Here is a 13,881-nt window from a genome sequence, read left to right as displayed (position 1 = left end):
GGAGCCTTCATGTCAGGTGGTCATGCAACCCAACAGAATGCTCTCCACAGGATGTCTGCAGAAATCTCCGCTTTGGTGACATACCAAATACCCTCCAACCCCGAATGAAGTATAGCTACTGGCATACTTTTTCATAGTTGCATCAGTGTGTTGGGCCCTCAATAGATCCTCTTGAACCTTTGACTCCCAGGAACCTGAAGCTGCTTACCCTTTCTGCTGCTGACCCCTCAGTGAGAACTGGTGTGTGTTCTCTTGACTTCCCCTTCTTGAAGTTCACAGTCAATTCCTTGGTTTTGCTGGTAATTTAAGTGTGAGTTTATTGTTGTGACAGGCTGATCTGTCTCATTCCTGTATGTCTCCTCGTTGCATCTGAGATTCTGCCAACAGTAGTAGTGTTACTGGCAAATTTATAGATGGATTTTGAGATGTGTCGGGCTACACAGTCGTGTGTAGAGGGAGTAGAGTAGTGGGCTAAGCGCACATTCTTGAAGCGTAAGTGTGTTGATTGTTGGTGAGGAGGAGATGTCTGCTCTGACCATGAGGAAGTCGAGGGTCCAGTTGCAGAGGGAGGTACAGAGGCCCAGATTTTGAAGCTTGTTGATTAGTACTGAGGAGACGATAGTGTTTAATGCTGAGCTGTAATCGATAAACATAGCTTGATACGTTCACTGCTATTTTCCAGGTTTTCCCAGGTCGGATTGAGAGCCAGTGAGATTCCACCTGCTGTAGAATTGTTGTGCTGGTAGGCAAATTGCAGTAGTTGTAGGTCCTCATTCATACAGGAGTTTATTCTGGCCAAGACCAACCTCTCAAGGCACCTCATCACAGCAGATATGAGTGCTATGGGGCGATGTTCAGTGAGGCAACTCACCCTGCTTTTCTTGGGCACCATTATGATTGATGCCCTTTGGCACAGTACCCTACCAGATACATCATCAGGTCCTGATGCCTTGTGATGTTGACCTAGAAGGATGTTTTGACTTCAGTCTCTGAGAAAGAGATAAAAGGGTCTCTTGATGCTGTGGAGATTCACATAGGTGTAGATTTATTCCCCCTTTCAACACGTGCATGAAACGCATTGAGCTCATCAGGGAGTGATGTAATAAATTGCAGTTTATGCTGTTCCATCTTGTATTGTAGGAAGTAAAGGCATGCAAACTCTGCCAAAGCTGTTGTATCTCTAGCTTCATACAGAATTGCCTTTTCACTGTTGTGATAGCCTTCCATATGTCATATATAGATGTCTTATAAGGTCCTTGAACACCACAGATCTCAGCATACTACAAACTTCCTGATTCATCAGGTTGTCACTCAAAACTTAGCTGGTTTACCAATGCCCTTCACAGGAGAAAGTGAACCATCTTTATTTGTACTGGCACTATAATTGACTCCATTAATGAAGTGGAAATAGGGAAAGAATAAAACTAGATGGGCCGCTCAACAATAATAGTTCAAAATTGCTCTTTGTCGAGTCAATCTTGCAAAATTCTCTTATCAAACATGTATTGTACACTCAGAAGCCCTGTGAGTCCTCTTTTGGCATCAGACTGTGAAGTTTCATGGCACAGATAATGAAAATCATTCTGATTACTATTAACTATCCACCAGCAGCTGAAGAATCATTGCTACTCCGTGTTAAGCAACAACTGAATAACGTGCTAATAATTCTCTGGGCATAGATAGTACCCTAGGTAAGATTGGCATCACCAATAATTACCGAGATGTCTAATTCCCTAGAGCAGGTAGTTAATAAGCCGAAACAAAGTATGAACTGTGCGACCGGTGAGGATAGGAGTGTGGGGAGAGCCTGTGGCAAGTGACACAACATGGCCTTTCCACCTGTAAGACCCAAGTCAGAGGCATGATAAAGTTTTCTCAATAGAACTAGAAGCTTGACGCCATCCAAGACAAAGCAGATTGCTGATTGGTGCCACTCATCTATACCCTGAGCACTCCTTCCATCAGTGAAGTGGTTGGGGTGTTGTATCACCTACAAAATTCACAGCTCACACATGGGCAACCCTCTATGTTAAGAAAAGAAAGGTGCCTGTGTATCATTCCTTTAATTTGGGATAGCTATTTGTAGCAAAATAACCCTTAGTCCAATGGTAAGAAAATTCAAGTCAATCACAGACCGTAAGACATAGGAGCAGAATTAGACCATTCAGCCCATTGAGTCTGTTCTCCCATTCCATCATGACTGATTTATTATCCTTCTCAACCCCATTCTTCTGTCTGTAACCTTTAACACTCTGACTAATCAAGAACCCATGAACCTCCTCTTTAAATATACCCAAAGCCTTGCCCTCCACAGCCATCTGTAGCAATAAATCCCACAGATACGGCAACCTCTGGTTAAAGAAATTACTCCTCATCTCTGTTCTTGTACATTCTGCCCTCCTTATCTGCGGGTTCTGCATGCGCAGATTCAACCAATTGTAGATTAGGAAAACCCGGAAGTTCTCTCTCCAGCGCTTGTTGTTTGAGCGTGTACAGATTTTTTTTCTTGTCATTATTCCCTATACAATGCAGTATAACAACTATTTACATAGCATTTACATTGTATTAGGTATTATAAGTAATCTAGAGATGATTTAAGTATACGGGAGGATGTTACCGCGGATTGGGATCGAAAAGAAATGGAAGTCGGAACAGATACACCCGGTATTATTTAGCGTCAGTTAGTCAAATGTTTGTCTTAGTATATAGTATATATTTTACCTTTCTATGTATATAAAACACTTAAGAAACGTATGTATTTCAATAATTAAACCACTGTGTTGCTTAGTAATAATTGTAGCTTTCATCGGGGCAGGGCCTTTCACGTGCTCCATTAAAATTGTTCCGATCGTTGACCGACTGTAGTCTAACGCTTTTCCAATGACCGATGGTGTTTCACCTCTTTCCGATCGCTTTATTATTTCCACTTCATTTTCAATCGTGATCGTGATTATTTTCGTGAACAGAAGCACTGCGGATTCAGAACTCTGCTGGATCCTGAAGTCCACTGCACTGAGACTGGTTAAATAAGGTCTGGGGCTCTGCTGGGTCCTAAAGTGTACTGCACTGAGATAGGTTAAATAAGGGACTTGAGCATTTGCGTTTTTTGGTATCCGCGGGGGTCCCAGAACCAATCCCCCGCGGATAAGGAGGGCCGACTGTACTCTGAGACTATGCCCCCACTACAGAAACATCCTCTCCATGTCCAGTCTATCTAGGCCTTTCACTATTCGATAGGTCCCCGTAGCGCCCCCCTCCCCAAATGCTGGCAAGTAGAGCCTCAGAGTTGTCAAATGCTTCTCCAACATCTCATCCCAATCATTCTTGTGAACCTTCACTGGATCCTCTCCAATGCCAGCATATCCTTCCTTTCGATAAGCGGCCCGAAATGACTCTGAATACTCCCAAGTGCAGACTGACCAATGACCACAGAGATGAGACTCTATTACAGAAACTTAACGTGTGCGCACTGATACAGTAAACATGCACAGTTCAGTAACACACACAAAATGCTGGAGAAACTCAGCAGGTCAGGCAGCATCTATGGAAATAATTGGGGGGTGTGGTTGGAATGCATGAACATCCAATTTGGTAGATAAAACAAAGTTTCTTTTTATTAACTGGTGTGTGAGTAAAAGGTGTTGGTGTTTGGTGAGTTATGAAACTTAGGAAGTTAACCTTCAAGTTCAGTAGGCAATTATGAAAAGATGGAATCTTTGCATCCTCTTTCAACAGAGCAGAAATGCCTTGCTCAATTGTAAGATTACATACGGAATGTTGTGTACCCCCTGACCTATACAAGGCATAGAATATATTGGATGAACTTGCAATAAAATTCAGTCTGAACTTCTAGCTGCCTCGGTAAAGTAGCAAGATAATCAAAGTCTCCTCCTACTTGTATATCCTCTGTTCTTCCCTGTCAGACAGAAGATATAAAAGCCAGTTAGTGCGTAACTCCACACTCAAGGTCAGCTTTTATTCTGTTGTAAGAATGTTGAATAGACCTTCTGTGTAATAAAATAGACTCTTGGCCTTGCAATCTATCTTATGACCTTGCACCTTATTGTCTACTGCACTGCACTTTCTCTGTAGTGGTAACACCATATTCTGCATTCTGTTATTATTTTTCCCTTGTACTACATAGATGTCCTGATGTGGTGAAATGATTTGTATGTATAGCATGCAGAACAGATTTTTTTTTACAGTACCTTGGCACATGTGACAATAATAAATACATTTTCAAATAAAGAAAGCTTAATAATAGAGGAGGAAATGATAGTTCATGTGGAAAATAGTAAAAAGCTCTAATGGTATTTAAAAACATTTAATGGTAAATTGATTTAAATTAGTATTTTTGAAGAGGAAAAAATGTAGTTCCAAAAAAATCATATTTAAGTGGTGTAACACTCAATATATACAGTTTCAGTGAGCAGGAAAATTGTGCAACTTTAAAAAAATGCATTCCTGGAATAGCATTTCTCGATCCACTAAAGCAACTTCAACAACATGAAGAAAGTATTGGAAACCGACATAAAGCTAAGCTGTAAAGTTGCTTTATGAATTCTCAAAACATTTCAGACTCGCATATGGGGAATAAGCAGTAGGCTGCCTGTTAATAATATGTGCCAAGTGTTCTATTAAACTCTGAACTTCCAATTGGAATTTTCAGTGTGTGTAAGGTCTGTGAACTGGCATTTTCTTTCAGTTGAAAGATGTGCCAGAAATACTCTGCGTGCCTGTCAAAACAAATGATGGTATTTTCCTCTATGGCATGGCAACTGACATGAGGTTTGTGTTGAAGTTTAGGACTGGCATCACTTCAAAGATAACTAACAGGAGTGGACTTGTTTTTTCAGTCTCAAAGATAAAATCTTTCCTTGCTTTGGAATGGCAAAAATTGTCATTTCAATAGGGAGGATGAGTTCTGTATATTGGGAAGACTGCACGTCTCCAGCACTATTTGTAAATCAAGTCTGCAAGGTTAGGAGCAACCTTGATTATCCACATGAATCTGCACTGTCAATTTCATTAAATTGATTTATCACTATCATTTTCAAATTTGTTTTGAAAAAAATTGATGCTGAATACTTTGTCATTTATCGGGTACAAATGGTTCCACTGAACAAATGTGAAGTCTTGAAGTTTGTGGTTCTGCTACTGAAGTTGATAATTTTTTTGATCATTATTTCTAGAATTCTGGAGAAAGCTTACTGGCTCAGAGATCTTGTTTTCTTAATTGATCTTGCTGCCAATTTTCAGTAATATGAATGTGATCTTTAGGTGAAGGTATAACTTGTGCCTGACTTTGCCAGGCAAACTGTGACATTTTATTGGAGAAATTAAAATCATAAGCTGAGAAGAAGCCTCAAGTATTCATTTAAAACCATCTTTTTTCAGACTTTCTTAATGATGCAAGAATAGTTAAAGATATTTAATGGCCTATCTTCAGCCAAATAGAAACTGTGGAATACAGTGGTCCACTTGAACTAATTGAACCAAAATGCTTTGACTTTCTTTGCAGTCAGGGAATTTGCTCAGTTTTTATGATTGCATTGATCAGGAACAGCGTACCAGAGTATGGCAGTATGCCTTTTTGTCAGTACAGGTTGAGTACACTGTATCCCAAATTCCAAAATCTGAAAACCTTCGAAATCCAAAATTATTTTGAGCACTGACATGATGTCACAAATGGAAAGTTCCACAAAGCACTGGGAAGGTTCCCAGGCAATGCGCATATCTCTGCATGTCACAATCAGTTTGAAAAGTGACCTTGCATCTGTAATTGGCAGTAGTCAATGAAAAATAGAAAAACACTGTGTAAAGCAAAAAATGATGATTCCAATCGTGTATTGAGAGAATGAATATATGCCACTTAACACTGTGCTGATCATGAAACAAACAAATTTCTATCACAACGAACTGAATATTGAAGGTAACTGTGAATATTCAGCAGACTGCTTGCAGAAATTTTAGAAAAGGCACTAAACATTCCCTAACTGCTCATGTGATGTATCATCTTTTATTTTGAGGAATTATCCGCTGATAGCTCTGTGGTGTCATTACAAATTAATTGTGTTTCTTTGATTAAAACTCTGGAAAATCATTTTTTGGCAGACTATGCCATTTTGTGTTAAATAAGTGTGACTCAGTGTTTATTCATGTATGGTTAAAACATTTCTTTTCACCAGTGACACACCTGAAGTATTTTTGATTGATGATCTGAATAGTTATGAAACATTGGCCGTAATTCTGTGTTAATTGTACTGAACTGGCAACTTGGCTCATGGAAGACACATTCACATCTGTGAATTGAAGGGTTCTGTACAAAACATATGACATTAAATGGTTGATCTGGTTCTTTCATAATCTTGAATGTTTTCTTTGCAGAAATTACTTAAACACCATACATCATGGCCACTTCATCAGAAGAGGTTCTGCTAATTGTGAAGAAGGTACGGCACAAAAAACAGGATGGGGCGCTATACTTGATGGCAGAGCGTGTAGCCTGGACACCAGAAGGGAAGGATCGGTTTGTCATTAGTCATATGTATGCAGACATCCGCTGTAAGTATTTTGGTCAGACTGATTTGTCTGATTGTCACCTTCTGGGTTCAGATACAGTGCAAACTTGTGGTTTTAAGGATCCTTCATAACAACAACCTAGAGGCATTAGGCCATGGCATCAAACTGTAACTTGCACTAAAAAGTGACATTCAGGACTAGATATATCAAATGTAAAACTTACTCCAGAAAATATAGAATGAGCTTGACCCTCTAGGTAAATCAGACAAAGTTTATAAGACTAACTATATTCCAGAGAATTTTACCTGTAGATTAATAATATTAGTTTTCTATTAAACATTTGAAGAAGGTAATTTGGCTTCCCTTTCCATTAAACATGTCAAAGTTGCATAAATATATGTATGCACAGGTGCAATGAAAACCTTTTTGCAGTAGGCAAATCACCTTGTATAAGTAGCATTCACAAGAAAAAAGCATAAATGAAACTTAAATTATAAAAAACACACACCCATTTTAGTGCAAACTCATCAAAGTGGTTATAGTTTAAGAGTGATTAGTGTTGAGCTGGTTGGTTTGAGAATGAAATGATTGAACGGAAGTAGCTATTTGTGAACTGTGGTATGAGAATTCAGGTTTCTGTAACTCCTGCCCAAAGGTAGCTGAGAGAAGATGGCACAGCCTGGATAGCAGAGATCTTTGATTACTTTCTTGAAGCAGCGTCTCTTGTAGATATTACCAATGGTGGGGAGGGATATGCTTCTATATGACTCTAGATCATAACATAAACCTTTAAACAGTCAGACTTTTGTTTCATAAATGCCATTTTCCTTGAATATTTTTCTTTCACCCAGCTTGTGGTTCTAATCTTGGTTCTGAAGTATCAATTCTGAATTTTGAGGATGGACGAGGGGTGAGGAAAGGGGCTGCCGATTTCACAGATTTGGTGGGGGGGGGGGGGGGAGATAAAAAAATGGAGACTGCATAATCCCAGTTTGAGTAGGAGGCTGTACCCCTGGGATTGTGTAGAGACTTGGAAGAAGAGGAGGTCTGACTTGGAACACCCAAAAATGAGAAAAATAGAAGGATTGTAGAGTTTGGAGTGGAAGAATACATTGCCATTATGTGGAATGAGAGAGAGGATGGGTGGCAGTGGATCAGTTAGACAAAGGAGAGCATTTGGAGCTCGTGAAGCTGGGGATGGTGGAAATGGAAATTGGAAGTAGGAATAGTTCCTTCTTTGTGACCAGAAATGTCCATAAACATGTTCAGCAATGTGGCCTCCCTGCACTCTCCTCCCTGGGGAATTCCACGTTTGCTATCCTCTGACTGATTTTTTTTCCCTCTCTTTCTCATTGCTGTCCTAAATTTTTTGCCATTATGGACTGAAATTGAAAGTTTTTGTTCCAGTCTTTCCAAACATGGGGGAACAATTTCCCCACGTTGTCTGTCTGGCCCCATTCTAACATCATACGATAGCTCTGATGTCCAGACATCTGTCGGACGAACCATTTCTGCATGACCTCTATGGGAAGTATATTGTTTGTTGGGTAAGGAATTCAATACTCTGCACCTGTCTCTCATCAAGGTCCTCATGGCGTCACAGTCATACAGCATGGAAACAGGTCCTTTGGCCCAACTGGTCTATGCTGACCACAGCATCCTCCCTGCTAATCCCAGTTGCTGGCGTTTGGCCTTTCCACTCCGTGTCTATCCAAGTGCCTCTTAAATAGTACAACTGACCTGCCTTGACCCCTTCCTCTGGCAGCCCATTCCAGGTAATCACTACCCTTGGATAACAAAGTTAACTCTCAGTTGCTTTTAAATCTCTCCCCTCCTACCTTGTATTTGTGTGCTCTAGGTTTGGACTCCTTAACCCTGGGGAAAAGACTATGACTGTTCACCTTATCCATACCCATCAAGATTTTGTAAACTTCTATGAGGTCATCCCTTGTTCTCCTGTGCTCCAGGGATTAATGATCCAATGTGGCCAAACTCTTCCTGCAACTAGTCTAGGCAGCATCCTTGTAAACTTCATCTGCATTCTCCAGTTTGACAATGTCTTTTTTTATAATAGAGTGTTCAAAACTACACAGTGTGACTTGATTGATTTGCCTAATTGTCTTCGACTTGCATCCTCCTGACAACTTGCAATCCCACCCAAATTTCTGTTGTCAGCAAACTTGAAAGTATTAGGGAGACACAGAGTCTGCAGCTGCTCACAACTGGAGCAGCAAACTAACTGCTGGAGGAACTCAGTGGGTTGAACAATATCTATGGGGGAAAAATAAATTGTTACCATTTCAGGCAGGGGTTCAAACTGAGGCATTGACAGTTTCTTTCCTCTCATCGGTGCAGTTTGACCCACTGAATTCCTTCAACAGATAGTTTATCGTTTGAAAGTATTCTTGCAGTTCCCTCATGCAGTCATTGATAGCTGAATCTCAAGCACTTATCCATGTAATGTTGTACTCTTTGCTGACTGCCACCTGTAAAAATCCCTTTTCCACCCCCCTGCTTTTTCCAGTCTCTTAACCAATTTTCTCTTTGTGGGTAGAGTAATCCCAATTCCCATGCACTTTAATTTTATGCACTTGTCTTTTTAGTGGTGTGTGACAAAGATGAATGGTGGGGATATGAGGGACCCCTTGGGAGACAGTGGGTTGTGGGGTAGAAGAAGAGGTGTATATAGATGGGGATGGGGAGAGGTTTGTGGTGAGGCTGAAGGTAAGGAGGAAGAGATGGGAGTCGATGTAGTGAAAGGAAGGTAACAATGTTCTTGTAGGTTACAATTGCAGAATGGGGTGAGCTCTTCGGAGAGGGGAGAAGGGTGAGGTGGTCAGTACTACAGTAAAGAAGCAGAAATCCTTAGGATGAAGTGAAAGCGGGGCGGGGGGTGGTAGGATGGCATCCTAGGATATATTTGAGGACAAAAGGAGATTGGAATACTGAAGATGAGAGAGGCCAGATGGAATCACTCCTCATCCCTCTGGGTGAAGGAAAGTGAATTATTCCCAATGTGAGGAGATGGAGGAAACCACTAAAAGGAATGTGATAGCTTGCTGTGTCAAGGATATTCTAGTTTATCTTTATGTGCTAGATGGAAAATTTTTGAGTCACCTTCATTGCAAAAACTGCATTTTTTTTCAAAGTGTGGAAATATATCACATTTAACGTACAGATGCTCCTTCCACTTTGCTTTATAACAGCTCAATCTATTGATATAAAAATTTCTGCAATGAGAATATTGTGTTGGTTGAATTCCAGGTCAGAAGATCAGCCCTGAAGGTAAAGCTAAAGTGCAACTTCAGTTGATCTTGCATACAGGCGATACAACGATCTTCCATTTCACCAATGAGAACAGTGCTAACGCAGCAGCCAAAGACAGAGATGCTGCTAAAGACTTGCTCCAACAGTTACTCCCAAAGTTCAAGAAAAAAGCAAACAAGGAACTAGAGGAAAAAAACAGGTACCAGGAGGGGAAAAACGCTCAAGTACCAAATAAAAACAAATGGCTGAGGATCCTCAGCAGGGCAGGCAGCACAGGTATATCGGTAGAGACAGCAAAGCAATATTTCAGGTCAATGAACATTAGATCTGGAAAAGTGTGAAAATGAGCATGTTTTAAGTTGCAGAGGGGGTAAATGGTGGAGAAGATGAAGGGAATGTTTTCCAGTTGTCATAATTACTTTGAGGTTTGCTGTGAGAGGGAAATCAACATTTGTTAATTATAGCTGATCTCCTTGGATGAATATAAAGGAAGATAAAACAAGTATAATAAATAGGGAGAAAGCTAGAACTGTGAGACACAGAGCTTCCTAGAAAAAAATGAAATAAAATAATATACAAAATACTCAGCAGATCAGGTCGCATTTTTGGAGAGAAAAAAATTGAGTCGATGTTACAGACGGATGCCTTAACATCAGAATTGGCAAGTTCCAGTACATTAAGTAGCAAATTTCCTGGAACATCAGTGTGATCTTGAATAATTCACTGATATCATTTTATATCAAAACTGGAGTCCTAAATTCATCAAAATTGAACTCTTACTGGTTCTAAAGAGAGTTGGAGAATTTTCTTAATGTGTGTGTGACATTATTTCGAACTGACATTTGGGAGGGGTGACTTGGTTTAATAAAACAGTGTGTAATCAAATTTCATCAAACAGCTGACCTAATATTCAGTTTGTTTTTCTGCGAGACATTGTTAATCAATGGAACAGTTAGGGTTTCTCTGTTTTAGCTAACCAGTCTTCCTTAATGACTTTCTTTCCCAGTGTGTTCTCCTTGAAACTATCCTTGTGAACTGGTTTTGATGAATGTTTAGGCAAACTCATCTTACTGAAGTGTCTAGAATCCTAGCCATGCTCTGCACAAGGTGAAGAAACACCTTGGGCTTTCCTGGGTACATCATGTAATAATGACATTGGTTAACTTACAGTTATGAACTCCCTCTGTAAGACATTAGTTAATTTCTGCTAGAGCATTAACTTTGGTTTTCGGTGTCCCTGGTAAATGGAAAGGCATTTTGTCACAATCATTACAAGAAAGAGAATGTACATTGGCTCCAGGATCTCGTCTGATGGTAATAACCTTCGCATTTTGTATTGTTTCCTACATTACCATTTCACTTTTCTAGCATCCCCCACAACCCACTGCACTAATAATGTCTTTCACTTCTAGAATGCTCCAAGAAGACCCAGTTCTCTTTCAGCTCTATAAAGATTTAGTTGTGAGCCAGGTAATCAGTGCTGAAGAATTCTGGGCCAATCGTCTGACTGGAAATTCTGCAGATAACTCTCTGTCCAACAACAAGCAAGATATCGGAATTTCTGCTGCATTTCTGGTGAGGATTCATTATTGGCTTAGTGTTAGACACGCTATTAGTCAGTTTTCTTTCCCTGTTGATATTGGTATGTATCTGCAAAAGGTGGGAATATCTGTATTTGCAAGGAGTGGAGAGGTGTCGTTTGTGCTGAGGAAGGAGGAATAGGTTTGGTAATTTCTGTTGAGGTGCATGGTAGTGAGGGAACAGGAGAATTCTTGGGGAAGGCATTTGTTAAGGAGGAGAGTAAATGTGAGGTAGTGTTTGCTGAGGGTTGGAATCTGAAAGATATAGCCAGGCCAGGCCTGGGCATGTGACATATTGCAATGAGTGCTGGAATGAGCTGGGTATTTGGGAGTGATCAGGCTGGAGAGCTGATTGTGTTATAGTATGCAAATTCTCACTTTTGTAGATCCTCTTTTTGGGAGGGTGAAATTGGAATAACCATTTGAGAATGTTTACTGCAGTATTAAATTAAGTATTTATTTTCTGCCATTTTCATAGGCGGACATCCGACCACAGACTGATGGCTGTAATGGTCTCCGGTATAACCTGACTTCTGATATCATTGAGTCAATATTCAGGACATATCCTGCAGGTAAATGTTATATTAATAGAAGTGAGGGGTTATTGGATAACATTTTTATAACATCTATCTCTAGGATACAAAGCAATCAATTTCCAATTGATGTTATCCATTCTGACTGGAATTTTGATAGTCATGCTTTCATCCCCATGCACAGGGTTTAAATAAAAGATATGTTATTTCATTTGACAGTGAAACAAAAATACATGGAGAATGTACCTCACTGTATGACAGAGAAGGAATTCTGGACATGCTTCTTTCAGTCTCACTACTTCCACAGAGACAGGATCAATGCTGGTTCGAAGGATCTCTTCTCTGAGTGTGCCCGGATTGATGAGAAAGGTGGGCCTTAAACTCAAGTTCAAAGAAAAAATTTCAGTAGATAATGACACAGGGCTAAATATGGATATCTATATGTAGGGAAAAATTGGTCATAGTGAGGAAAAATTCATACCATGATTATATGTAGAATGTTGCCAAGGGTCATAAGACCCTTTATCAGGCTGTTAAATACACTTTTGTAAAACATTCTTGCATATGTCTCTTTGACAGGTTTAAAAGATAAAGATCTAGTCTCCTTATGATTTCTTTACCATAAAATGTTGGACTCCGATCTATTTATATCCAGTTATCATCTTTACTTGGGTTACTTGTAATCAATTATTTGACTCCTGCTTGGTTAAACCTAATTTTTACAGCAGATCTATCGTCTTGCTTGAAAATTATTAGATTTTAGTGTCCCTGAGCTGCTGTATTTTAACAGAAATATTGATGGTAATGCTTTCTCATGCATGTGAGTTTGAATAAAGGAGTAATAACATCTAATTGCTGGAATAACTCAGTGGGCTGGGCAGCATCTGTAGTGGAAAATGAGCAGTTAGCATTTTGGGTTGAGACCCTTCATCTGCACAGTCCATTTCCCTTTCCTTCTGTAGATGCTGCTGAGCTCCTCCAACAATTTGTGTTTTGTTCCAGATTTCAGCATCTGCAGTCTCTTTTGTCTCCAGTTTGATTTTTTTTTATAAAAGTAATTTTCATCAGTCTGCAAGTACTTGACTCTTGTGGCTGCCCTTTTACAAGACCAGGTTTTATTTGTGTTGCATAGTTTTTAGTCTGCATCTAAGATAAGATGGTGTAATATTTTCTTTGGTCAGGTTTGAAGACTTTGGTTAATCAGGGAGTAAGCAACCCTTTGGTAGACTTGACATCGCTGGAGGACAAATCACTGGGTGAGGTGAGCATTGCTTCCTGTCACTAGATTTTATCCTGCTGACAGTCATACATTTTATAGAGCACTCATCACTTTCAACAGGTGCACTGGCTGGTGTGTAAGCCCCCAAGTTGGTAATAAACTAAAAAGCAAGGTGGGGGAAATGCAGAAGCAGCCGTGTAATTAATTACATCTATCTTGACAATGACGACTGACAAAATGATGAGACCCATCTTGATGCACAGAGCCAAAATGTGACGCAGTTTGAGCCAATCACTTAAGAGTGATCTCAGGAGTAAGAGGACACATCTATATTTCCTTATTCCTGTTTTCCATACATGAAACTTCAGGGTTGTGGATGTATGTGGAATGTGGTATTAGCAAAGGCCCAGTGGGAAAGGGAAGTAAAATTGTAGCACCCGGATTAAGATTGGCTATTTCACCACACAAAAGCTTAATGAAACAAGTGAACAGAAGAATCAAAATGTGAACCAAAAAAAGTGTCAAGGTAGGGTCAAATACCATTCCAATAAAATAGATATGGAAAATAGTTTATCCATTAGCCTGATAAAAGCAGCTGACTGCCAGAAGTATGGCTTATATATAGGCTTAGTACTGTGCGTACAGAACTGTATATGAAATATCACTAATGTATAATCTTCACAAAGTATTCTGTTATGTACAGCAATCACAAGTTACTTTTAACATGGAACATTGAACACTACAGCACAATGTTGTGCCA

General features: G+C 39.8%; 1 protein-coding gene across 3 annotated transcripts in view; it reads left to right on the top strand.

Moving 5' to 3' along the window:
• Positions 1-13,881, top strand: part of gtf2h1 (general transcription factor IIH, polypeptide 1) — a 79,631-nt gene that overhangs the window by 9,552 nt on the left and 56,198 nt on the right. For all 3 annotated transcript variants that reach the window (XM_073049291.1, XM_073049288.1, XM_073049289.1), the window contains 6 exons: positions 6,388-6,564; positions 9,787-9,988; positions 11,202-11,364; positions 11,848-11,941; positions 12,122-12,271; positions 13,084-13,163. In XM_073049291.1, coding sequence (XP_072905392.1) covers positions 6,411-6,564; positions 9,787-9,988; positions 11,202-11,364; positions 11,848-11,941; positions 12,122-12,271; positions 13,084-13,163 — 843 coding nt within the window. In that variant the 5' untranslated portion in view covers positions 6,388-6,410. The remainder of the gene's footprint in view (positions 1-6,387; positions 6,565-9,786; positions 9,989-11,201; positions 11,365-11,847; positions 11,942-12,121; positions 12,272-13,083; positions 13,164-13,881) is intronic.

This window comes from Hemitrygon akajei, chromosome 6 (genome assembly GCF_048418815.1).
Source record: "Hemitrygon akajei chromosome 6, sHemAka1.3, whole genome shotgun sequence".
NCBI lineage: Eukaryota > Metazoa > Chordata > Chondrichthyes > Myliobatiformes > Dasyatidae > Hemitrygon > Hemitrygon akajei.
The sequence above is the reverse complement of the archived record's forward strand: the minus strand, read 5'-3'. Positions and strand labels throughout refer to the sequence as shown.